This window comes from Nylanderia fulva, unplaced genomic scaffold (genome assembly GCF_048542155.1).
Source record: "Nylanderia fulva isolate GAGA-0341 unplaced genomic scaffold, ASM4854215v1 Scaffold235, whole genome shotgun sequence".
In the NCBI taxonomy this organism is placed as follows: Eukaryota; Metazoa; Arthropoda; class Insecta; order Hymenoptera; family Formicidae; genus Nylanderia; species Nylanderia fulva.
In genome coordinates, this window is record NW_028190299.1 from 10,536 (window position 1) to 22,602 (window position 12,067).

Genomic DNA, 12,067 nt, shown 5'->3' on the forward strand with positions numbered 1-12,067 from the left:
CGCGATTTGGCTCTTGTTGCCCGTCTTATACGTTAAATTTATATTTATATTACAGAGCCTTGTTAAAACTCTTATATTTGATACACGCTGGCTTAAAAAGGTCGATAATGTTGTCGTGTGTCGATTCGAACGATCGAACCTTTCCGTTGATGTACGAGCGATTAATATAAGAGTCTATTGATTATACAAATTTATGACATGCGTCAACATACCGTCCGCCTCGAATGTGATTGACATTCGATATGAATACTATATTTGCGGTCGATGAAATTTAACGTAAATCTACAATATTCAATCGGACAGTTACAATCCAATGCCGCCCGCCATGGCGGAATGATGTTCGCTATCATTGTTGATGTCGACCGGAAGGAAACAAAGTTTTGTAATGGGGCGCTTGAACTCGGATTCAGCCGTTTTAACAGTAACGACTCGAACGAGCCGATCGCTGCCTGGATGGCATTTAACTATACGCCCAAGCTTCCATCGACTTGGAGGGGCAAGTGGATCGCGAAGTAAGACTAATCTACCGGGTGTGGATAGAGTTTGTACAGAACGCCATTTAGGGCGTTGTTGTAAGGTATTCAAATACGTATCTTTCCATGCCTTCCAGACGCGTTCGCTTAATTGCTGCACTAGTTGCCAGCGAGATAAACGATTTTCGGCGAGTTCGAGTAAGCTCGGCTCCGGGATCGAGCTTAAGGATGTGCCGATCAAAAAATGACCCGGAGTCAGAGCGGTATAATCGTCTAAAGCGTCGGACACGGAAGCGATGGGACGAGAATTTAAGAAAAGTTCGATACGGCATAGTAATGTGGTTAACTCTTCGAACGTTAAGGTGTGCGTTCCAATAGCGCGTTTAATGTGATGTTTCACAGAGCGTACGGCAGCTTCCCATAGGCCTCCGAAGTGCGGTGCAGCGGGAGGTATGAAATGCCATGCAGTATTTTCTTGAGCTATGTAATTTTGAAATGCTGGATCACGCGTGGCTGCATGGAAGGAGGCCGTAAGCTCTTGATCGGCACCTTGAAACGTGGTACCGTGATCGGAGTATATTGCATGCGGAATGCCACGACGTGCGGTAAAACGATGATACGCGGCAAGGAACGAAGCGGTAGTATAATCCGATACCACGTCTAGATGCAGTGCTTTCGTGGTCATGCATACAAAAATTGCGAGGTAAGCTTTTTGGGCTTTATGACCACGACTTTTAGTCGTACGCACTAGTAACGGACCCGCGTAATCGACGCCGGTATGATTGAAGTCGGGTTCACGCGGAAATCCGGCAGGTCGCCCATAAGCTGTTCGGGCACGCGTGCATTCTCCCGCGTGCACACAATACATTGGTAGAGGACGGTACGCACAGTGGCGCGAGCGCGAATTAGCCAATACTGTTGTCGCAGGAGCGTGAGTGTGAGTTGCGGACCTGCGTGTAGGGCCGCAACATGAATCTGTTTGATAAGGAGGTGGACCAATGGATGTGATTTTAAAATTAGCGGATGTTTAGCGTCATCTGACAGGCTTGCGTGTTTTAATCGGCCTCGAACGCGTAACAAGCTGTCTCTGTCTACATAAGGAGAAAGCGAAGCTAATGGACTAGTTTTTGAAACGCAACGTAGTTGTTTTAGGCGAGCTATGTCGTCAGCAAATAGATTGAGTTGAATCCGTCGAATCCAAAAATTATGAGCGGCGACCAGCTCATGGGACCGGAGAGCATGCGGGTGCGAGTGAGAGGCATCACATTGTGTTTTCGTCTTGGTACGAGCGTTGCGAACGAAACGAAGGATATACGCGGTGACGCGCAGTAATTTCGGCCACGAGGAAAATCGGGATTCAAGCTCCCAATGGTTTACCGAGCATGTCGCGCAAGCTTTTGAATCGCGTATTTCACTATGAGTTGCCGGGATGTCGGATATGACTGGCCATTGATCGGACGAATGTGATAACCATAGTGGGCCGTGCCACCAAAGTTGGTGCTTAATAAGAGAGGCAGGGTCGGTACCGCGAGATGCGCAATCTGCGGGGTTGTCGTGCGTGGGCACGTGATTCTATTTTCCATTGGGAAGAAGCTGTTGCATTTTTGAGACTCTATTCGCGACAAACGTTTTCCACCGCGAGGGACTTTGACGTATCCAAGCGAGGACGACCATGGAATCGCTCCAACACCAATAATCGATATCGGGAAGGTGAAGAGCAGAACGAGCGAAATCCATGAGTTGTGCTAGTAGGAGCGCAGCGCAAAGCTCCAAACGCGGGACGCTAATGGTTTTGAGCGGCGCGACTTTAGACTTAGCGAGGATCAGAGTATTGGTAATGCAACCGTCGCCCGAAATGACACGGAGGTAAAGCGCTGCCGCATACGCTCGCGTGGAGGCGTCTGCGAATCCGTGTAATTCAATTCTGTTGTTCGGATGATACTGCGTCCAGTGCGGAATAGTTAGCTGCTCAAGGAGAGGCAACGTCAATTGAAATGTTTCCCATTTGCTCAACATCTCGTTGGGAAGCTCGTCATCCCAATCAGACTTCGTCAACCAGAGATGTTGCAGGAAAATCTTCGCGGTTACGATAACGGGAGCTACCCACCCGAGTGGGTCAAAGAGTTGCGCAATGACTGATAATATTCCGCGCTTAGTTTTCGTGACTGTTATTGAATTCAAAACTTGAAAGGTGAAGATATCGTGTTCCGGTTTCCAGGTAACTCCGAGAATTTTAATGGAATCGTGGTCGTGCAAATCTTTGTTGGTTGCGAGTCCATGGTCGGAAGGATCGAGATCTTCAAAGAGCGTAGGGCAATTGCTCGCCCACTTACGCAAACGAAAACAGCCCCGAGATAGCAACGAAATTAACTGATCTCGTGTTTGTTTGGCAGTTTCAAGGTCGTCAGCGCCGAAAGTACAGTCGTCGACATACGTTTGCTGTAATAGAACCGGTACCGCGAGCGGAAACTGTGAGCCTTCGTCCTCAGCTAATTGCCGTAAGACTCGCAAGGCCAAGAATGGGGCAGCGGCGGTGCCGTAAGTGACGGTAAGAAGTCGGTATTCGTCGACCTGAGCCGTCGGAGACGATCGCCATAAGAGGCATTGATACTTCGTATCGAGGGGGTGTACTAAAATCTGCCTATACATTTTGGCGATGTCCGCTGATAGTGCAAATCGAGGTTGTCGCCATTGAAGGACGACCGCTACTAGATCGGTTTGCAATTTTGCTCCTACATGAAGAGCGCTATTTAATGATTTGCTGGTGGCGGTGTTGCACGACGCGTTGAACACAACACGAAGTCGGGTTGTATTGCTATGTTCACGGATCACGGCACGGTGTGGAATGTAGTACGCGGGAGCTTGGGCGGGAAATTCGGTAGGTTTTATCTTAGTCATATGACCTAGGTTTGCGTACTCGGTAAGGAATGCGGTGTATTCCGTTGCTAACGATGGGTCGGTTCGAAAACGACGTTCGAGCCGTTCGAGACTCTTCAACGCGGCGACTCGAGAGTCTCCAAGGTCGCGAGGCGGGCCATTTCTAAAGGGAAGACGCACGACGTAGCGTCCTTCCATGGTGCGGTAGTGAATCGTCATAAAATGCTCCTCACATTGGGTGTCTTCCAGACTCGGATGAACGCGGGCTGGGATATCTTCGAGTTCCCAGAACTGTTTTAAGATATGCTCAAAATTAGGTGAAATGTTAGTATGATATGCGGGTACGGAACTGCGGGGGCAGGTTTCGACGGTAGGACCCGAGAGAATCCAGCCGAACGCGGTATTCTGCGCGAACGGTTCGTGTGGTGTTCCCTTGTGTGAACCGTCGCGATGAATATTTCCATACATATCGGCTCCAAATATTATATCGATTGGCGTAGGACTCAGGAAATCAGGATCGGCTAATTCGAGGGCGTCGAGGTGCGTCCACTGAGTGTGACACGCAACGGGAGGTGGCACGTATTCCGCGAGCGAACACAATATTAAAGCCGTCGTCGAATACGCGGGATTGTTGCTTTTTGCGGGACTAATTTTGATATTTGCTGCGTAGCGCGCGGAAGTTTTTGTTTGACCAACGCCAGTAACGCTTAAATTTTGCTTTACTCGAGGAAGACGGAGTAATTGCGCAAGATTCTCCGTAATGAGTGTCACAGCCGATCCTGGATCGATAAGCGCGCGAGCGGGAACGAAGCGACCGTGCGCGGAATGTACGCGGACGCGCGCTGTAGCGAGCAGAACGGCGGGAATAGCTGGCATTGAACGTGTTAGGGTAAGAGCGACAACGTTTTTTTCTTGGTCTTTTTTCGTCTCTTCTTTTGAATGTGACGATTCAGCGTACGGTAACTTTGCGTGGTTTCCAAGGTGAAGGAGAGTGTGATGTTTTTGCTTACATTCTCGACAACGATGCTCGTTGGTGCAATTCTTTAACGAATGATTTGCCGCGAAACAATTATAACAACGGCGGTTCGATTTAATAAATTCGAAACGGCGCTCCGGCGTATAAGCGGCAAATTGTGTACATTGAAATAAACGATGATGGCCCTTACAGACCGGGCATTCGAACTTCACGGCCGTTGTATGTGATGCTACGGATTTGGCCGATTTAATTTTTGACGAGGTAGTCTCGGCTGACTCGATGTTTTTCGTCGGGGCGATAACTTCGAACGCGCGAATGCGAGACTCTAAAAATTTGTCGAGTTGAGAATAGGACGGTAAATTTTGCGATTCGCTCATTTTTAATTCCCACGCTTTTCTCGAAGCTTTGTCGAGTTTTTGCGAAACGAGGAACACGAGAACATCGTCCCACGTATCGACGGGACGTTTTAGATTTTTCAGCGCTTGTACGGTGGTATTGGTGGTGTCACGCAGAGTCTGCAACTCTTTCGCTGTTTCATGCGTTGCCGACGGTAACGAGAATAAAATTTAAAGATGGGAGTTGACGATTCGACGTTGATTTTCAAAGCGCGACGATAAGATTTGCCACGCGACTTCGAAATTCGCATCGGTGACTGCTAAGTGACTCAGCGAAGTGCTGGCCGTTCCGGTAACGATTGAACATAAGTAATGCAGGCGTTCTACATTTGTTAAAATCGGATCGTCAATTACCATTGCTTTAAATCTATCGCGGAACGTTTCCCACCGCTCGAAAGAGCCGTCAAATTTCGGTAATTCGATTCGCGGTAAACGCGAGACCGGGCGCGGACCATGATGATAATCGGTACTTGCGTTCGAAGCGTCCATGATGTTGATGTGCGGGGCGGCAATGGGAGGTATGGCAAATTCGGCCAGGTAGTCAAGGGCAGCATCCATCTGGACCTCGGCTTGTTGATACAGCTCCTCGGTGAAGTATCGATGCGTGGTCTTCGTAGCGGCCTCGGCGAGGACTAACAGCTTGGCGTTGTTGACGCGAATCTCCCGGAACTGTTCCTTGACGCGTTCCATCCGGTTTGCAGCCACGGTGGACGTCATCTTGGCGTGGCCGAGTTTTTTGAAATTAGATACGGCATTTGCAACCGATCTAACAAGGTCGAGCTGTTGCTCCAAAAGCTCTGCGGTGGTAGCCATTATTGGAATGGCAGCTGCTGCGTTAAACAACGTAGGTCGTGATCAAAGTCAGCCAAAATGTAGTTGGATGATGTACTTCACGACTTGTCGTCTTCTCTCGTTAGCGCCCCGGCTCGAAGGACCAAAAAAAATGTTGCCGATGTCAGAAGGCGCGACGGCGTCGTTCTAAGTCAACTTATTGTTGATCGACTGGTGGCTTGTACAGCCTCGTGAAGGCTCGCTCCGAGAGGACAGTGAGTGAAGCAACGAATATATGTTTGCTTGTATTTGCAGCTGATCGATTTAGCACGGTTCGCAGAGATCTCACTCTTGGTTTTCGGGAGCGTTCCGAGTTTTCGTCACGGAATCCCCTCTTTCTCGGGCTCGGATCTTTGTTTCGGCGAATCGGAGCGACGAAAGAATAAGAGTAAATAAATGTACACGTGACAGCGTGACTCCTATCACATGGGATGGTGAACAAGGTCGATAATGTTGTCGTGTGTCGATTCGAACGATCGAACCTTTCCGTTGATGTACGAGCGATTAATATAAGAGTCTATTGATTATACAAATTTATGACATGCGTCAACACCTATAGTTCACCTGCTTTTTTTAAATTATTCCAAATTTTCTAAAATTACATAGCAAGATCAAGGATTATTATAGTTATTTTATTAAAATTTCCATTTATAGCAATAAATATAATATATTAAAAGCAATAAATATATTATATATTTAAAACTTATGTTTTTATATCATGAATATTCCACCGCCGACATATATTGCCTAAAATATTATTTTTAAAATCGCCAATGTTTTATTAGAAAAAAATTTCCCTATAAGCGCATGATATTATTTAATATTCTAGGCGTATTTTTAAAATATTAAATATTCTAAGAATATATATTAAATATTCTAAAACTACTAGAATATTGCTTAAATATTAAATAATATTATGCGCTTACATGGTTTATGCACAATACAATTCAAATTATAATAAATATTTTTAAAGTAATAATAATAAATTGTTGAGAAATACGGTAATATATATATATTTTTTTTTTATTTTTCGGAGCAAACCGTTGAGAATGTTTGAATATCTTTTTCAAGGATGATTGTATCGCGATGGAATTTGAAAAACAGCGTGATAGCCTCGTGATCACTCGCGCCTAATTGGCCGAAGTATCTCGTCTTACTTTAAGGGATCCAATCACGATAACGCGCCCTACGCGCGCTCCAAAACTCGCGCTGTACTCACAGCAGTCTCAATCGAGAGAGCAAAAAGAGAACACTCTTGTACATAGCGTTCTTGTGCTAATCAAAAAAAAAAATAAAGTTACGATTCGACACCAAGTGCAAAGTTTCATTCAGAAAACACGAACCCGGCGATAACATTAACATACAAAATTGGTCCTTCGAGCCGGATCCGTGAAATTAATCGGATGAAACTGCGACCTTGTTCTCAATCACGCGTGAATCAACCCGAGAGTTTCGGACAACTTCCCAGTGTTCCGGAAGCCTTTGTGATCAGACGTTTAACGCGTTCTCGTTCGTTGCGGAGCTCTGTGTGCGAGAGTGAGACCGCGCTACACGACCAGCTGTCGCGCGCTCAGAGACAGTCTCTCTCTCTCTCTCTCGCTCTCTCACGACGACGCGTGGAGCGAGAGAGACAGCGCAACGACGCGCGTTCCGACGCACTCTCTCTCTCTCTATCTCTCTCTTGCTGCGGCTCTCTCGATCACGCTCCTACCAGTGCTCCGGACGAAGCCGCGGCGCTCCAGCCACGTGACGGTCACGCGCCCTCACGTACCCGGTGTCCGTCGAATTCTGCATTTGAAGAAAAAAAAAGGGCAGAATTTCGACGTTGAAACATTTTTGCAGTACAAGCGCCGCTATCACGCGCTTTGCAATTTTGCCCTTCGGACGGCAGTTAAATGCCGTTCGAGAATAGCAACTGCACGTGTACTCCGCTACCCGTGCCCAGTGACTCTCATCTCCGGTGCCACGATCACGTGCCAGTGATGGAATTCTCTAACACCGCGGGTGACAGTGAACATTGTTGCAAGTAACCCGCGCGCGCGCCGCAATCACGCGCTTAGCAAGTCGTTACACACCGTGACTCTCATCGTTTAAAGGTGACTCTCATTAATTGTGAGCCGCTATCACGCGCTACGAGCCAGTGAATCAAAACAATTCCTGGGCATTAATTCAAGAAACTTTCTGCATGCCTGCAGTACCAGGCGCAGGACGTCGTGCGCGCAACTATAAAGCGCCCGCCTCTTGCTTCTCTCCTTGACTCTTGTCAACTTTCGTCGAATCTCGACATTCTTAAACTACAATAAAGGTGCGTGATTTAAAGTGTGACTTCGCTAAAACGCGTTTTGCTATCACCACCGCACCATTATGTGTACTTTGCTCTAAGTGACAAGGATAGCCACTAACGGCCGTCGTGACGACGCCAAATCGCGCTAAAAATTAACTCTTTCTCTTACGCTCGCGCTTTGAGACGAGGAATTTTTCCTCGCCGAGCAGCCGCGCGCGCCTTCTGCTCCCGTGAGTGATAAAATAATAGCTCACACATTCGGCATCGAGACTATGATGTCGACCACCGTGAACGATCTGCTCATCGAGCAGAGTGAAAACATTAGCTCGCTCAAAAGAGTCCTCGTCAATTTCAAAAAGCTAGCCAAGCCGAACGTGACCCTCGCCAAAACGCGAGGTCGTCTTGCCGCTGCGGAGGAAATCTGGGGCGCTTGCCGCTCCCTCCACGTCAAGCTTCTTCAGATGGCAACGCCGGAGCAGAAGAAGGCCTTATCGTACTTCGAGAAGGACGAGTTTCTCGCAGCTGAGGATGTCTACAACGATGTGGCCGATCTCCTTCATGAAACGATAAGTCGATTTACACCAACTCAAATCGCGCTTAACGATCGTAGTCTCGATTCCTCCGTTCGCGAACCTAACAATCATTGTTTTCAATTGCCACGCATCACGCTCCCGAAGTTTGCCGGTAAATTGACTGATTGGGAAAACTTTCGCAATATTTTCGAGTCTCTCGTAGCAAACAACGACGCTCTTTCAAATTCCCAGAAATTTCATTATTTAAAAACGAGCGTAACGGGAGATGCTTCACTGTTAATCAATAATTTAAAGATTTCGGATGCAAATTATGAGTCGGCCTGGCAATTGCTAACAAACGAGTACGATGATAAACAAGCGTTAATTTACTCGCATCTGCATGCATTTTTTAATTTTCCGGTAATGAGATCCGAAAATGTAAGCGATCTTCGCAAGTTACGCGACACAGTGTCTGCATCATTAGCCGCGTTAAATAATCTCGGTCGTCCGGTAGAGCAATGGGACGACGTTCTTATATATATAATCACGCAAAAGTTTAGCGCGAAAACGCGTACAGAGTGGAATCTGAAGCGAACGAAACGCGACGAGCTCCCTACTTATCAGGAACTCAGTGAATTCTTAACGCTTCGCATTCGCGGACTATCTGACTTTTCGGATGCGAGCACAGACGCCGGCTCCGCGAAGCACGATAAGCCGCGTTCGTCAGTCAATAGCGTGACCGTCGCCAAATGTATTTGCTGCTCCGGCGAGCATCCAGTTGCGAGATGCGAAACGTTTATTAAAAAATCTGCTTCACAGCGTTGTGCTTTTGCCCGTCAACATAAGATTTGTTTTAACTGCTTAAAGCCCGGGCACTTTCCGACGAAATGCCCGAGTAAATTTCGATGCAGACAGTGTAGTCGCATGCATCATACACTGTTGCATTCCGCGTATTATGGCGCCTCTGTCAGTACAGAGGCTTCCGCGGCGACTACCTCTGAGTCCGCCTCGAGCGTCTCTAACGACTCGCTAGTTCCGCCGAAGGTACCGCCAGTTGCGAGCGTCCAGACAGTACCACCCTCGCTCAATCGACCTCCCAACGTTCTTTTGGCCACGGCGTGGGTCGACCTCCACACAGAAGAGGGTCGATGTTTGAAAGTACGTGCGCTGCTGGATCAAGGATCCACTTTCAGTTTTATCTCGGAGTCGCTTTCACAAGCTTTGCGCACTAAACGGCAACGAGCCAATTTGCAAATTAAATGTTTCGGCGAAAAATTCACCGGTACTGCTAAGTCACGATTAACGCTTCGATTAACCCCGCGTTCGAAAGCTGATCCGAGCTTTCCTCTGGAAGCTTACGTATATCAACGCATTACTTCGTATGCCGCGTCGCAAGTTCAGCCGTTCGAAACGTGGCCACATTTACAGGGTCTCTCCTTTGCGGATCCTGATCCTTCGAGTCGTCACCAAATTCACTTATTGATCGGTGCTGACCTTTACGGCTCACTTTTGCTGCGCGATATCCGTCAAGGTCCTATCGGTACTCCGACCGCTCAATTGACCGCTCTTGGTTGGGTACTCTCTGGCCCTACGACTAGTAGGTCCACCGCTTCTGCTGAAGCCTCCGTATTGAACTGCGTGTCTAATCCGGACATCCACTTGCTTCTCCAGAAATTCTGGGAAGAGGAGGAAATTCCTCACCCTTTACCCCTCACTGAAGAGGAGAAGAGGTGCGAAGCTCACTTCGTTGCGAATCATTACCGGAATTCGCAGGGACGTTATACCGTCCGATTGCCATTTAAGCATGATCTCCCGATAGAAATCGGTGATTCTTTATCAATTACAACTTTGCTGTACTATAAAATGGAGAGCAGGTTACGACGTCAACCTGAGCTTCAAGCTCAGTATAATGAGTTTTTAAAAGAATATCGCGCTCTCGGGCATATGACAAAGGTGGAGGACTCTGAGCATTCCGAGTTCAAACCCGTATACATATCGCATCACCCTGTCTTGCGTGATTCGAGCTGTACCACTAACTTACGCGTTGTTTTCAACGCCTCTTGCAACACGAGCAACAACTCCTCTCTCAACGATCATCTGTTGATCGGTCCAAGGTTACAACAAGACCTCCCCGCGATACTGTTGCGCTGGCGGCAGTGGCGCCTAGTCTACACTGCGGATATTGCTCAGATGTTCCGCCAGATCCTCGTGCATCCGTCTGACACGGATTTTCAGAGGATTCTTTGGCGTTCGTCGGCTGACTCGCCGATCGAACGCTACCGACTTCTCACGGTGACGTACGGGCTGGCCCCAGCCCCGTACCTTGCGATGAGAGTCCTGAGGCAGCTCTCCATTGATGAAGGAGCTCTCTATCCCGCTGCCGTTTCGATTCTGCGCGAGTCCTTTTATGTGGACGACGCGCTTTTCGGCGCGGACGACGAGGCCTCGTTAATTGAGGCTTGTATACAACTGGTGGAAATACTAAGAAAGGGTGGGTTTCAGCTCCGTAAATGGGCATCCAACTCCCTCTCCCTTCTTCAGGGGCTTTCGGCTCATCAGCCGGAAGTGAAAAATCACTTGTTAGTAAAAGAGGATACTCTCAAGGTCCTAGGTCTTTTGTGGCACTCGCAGGACGACTCGTTTCAATTCGTGGTCACACCGCCGAAAACGGTCAATCCAACGAAGCGCTCAATTCTCTCTTTCACGGCTAAGTTGTACGACCCGCTCGGTTGGGCGGCTCCGTTCGTTGTAACCTCTAAAATTCTGTTACAAGAGTTATGGCTTCTCAAGTACGACTGGGATACGCCTCTCCCTGACGAGTTACGCGAACGATGGGAGAGTTACTCCAGGGACTTGCAATCGTTAAATCTTGTTCGGATACCTCGTTGGACCGGTAAACATTGCGAGAATCTCGCGTTAGAAATACACGGGTTCGCGGACGCATCAAATCGAGCTTATGCGGGCGTAATATACATTCGCGTTATTCACGCGCCAACCAGATTTCAAATCAGCTTGTTGGCCGCTAAAACTAAAGTCGCGCCGATCAAGACCGTGAGCATCCCGCGATTAGAATTGAACGCCGTCGTCTTGCTCAGTCGCCTAATCAAATGGACCTTGACCGCCCTGGCTTTGCCCCCGATTCCCGTCTACGGATGGACGGATTCTACCATCGCCCTTGCGTGGCTTCGTCAACATCCATCTAAATGAAATACTTATGTTGCCAACCGCGTGTCGGAAGTGCAAACGACTCTGGCTTCCGCTCGCTGGAATCACGTCCCTTCAGGCGACAATCCGGCAGATTGCGCCTCGCGCGGTTTGTCCGCTTCCGAACTAGTTGTCCACCCGTTATGGTGGACTGGCCCTCGATGGCTTCATCAGCCACCGACTTCCTGGCCAACTCTTGACATTTCTACTCTGTTCGATTCTACAACCGAATTGCAAGTGTCGACGGAGAGGAAAAAATATGTGACGCTCCACGTACAAGAGTCCGCTGAGTGGGAACTTCCACGCAAGTTCTCCCGCTGGACGAAGCTCATCCGAGTAACCGCCTACGTTTACAGATTCGTACTACGAACAAGAGGAAAAGGTGATTCTCGCCACGATCTTCCCGCCTTTGTGAGCGCCGACGAGCTCAGGAAAGCGGAGATATTCTGGTTTAACTATTTACAACGGAAATTCTTCGAGCGAGAATTGCGATCATTAAAAAATAAAAGAACTCT

At 48.2% G+C, this 12,067-nt stretch overlaps 3 protein-coding genes across 3 annotated transcripts; 1 reads left to right on the forward strand and 2 right to left on the reverse strand.

The window, feature by feature from the left end:
- Positions 1 to 303: 303 nt before the first annotated feature.
- Positions 304 to 1,158, reverse strand: LOC146723080 (uncharacterized). The gene has a single exon (XM_085483196.1). It carries the CDS (start codon positions 1,156 to 1,158, stop codon positions 304 to 306), a length of 855 nt encoding a protein of 284 aa, XP_085339322.1.
- Positions 1,159 to 2,045: 887 nt separating this feature from the next.
- LOC146723081 (uncharacterized) lies at positions 2,046 to 4,226 on the reverse strand. The gene has a single exon (XM_085483197.1). The coding sequence runs from the start codon at positions 4,224 to 4,226 to the stop codon at positions 2,046 to 2,048; it is 2,181 nt and encodes a 726-aa protein (XP_085339323.1).
- Positions 4,227 to 8,111: 3,885 nt separating this feature from the next.
- LOC114943270 (uncharacterized) lies at positions 8,112 to 11,555 on the forward strand. The gene has a single exon (XM_085483198.1). The coding sequence runs from the start codon at positions 8,112 to 8,114 to the stop codon at positions 11,553 to 11,555; it is 3,444 nt and encodes a 1,147-aa protein (XP_085339324.1).
- The last annotated feature ends 512 nt before the right edge of the window (positions 11,556 to 12,067 follow it).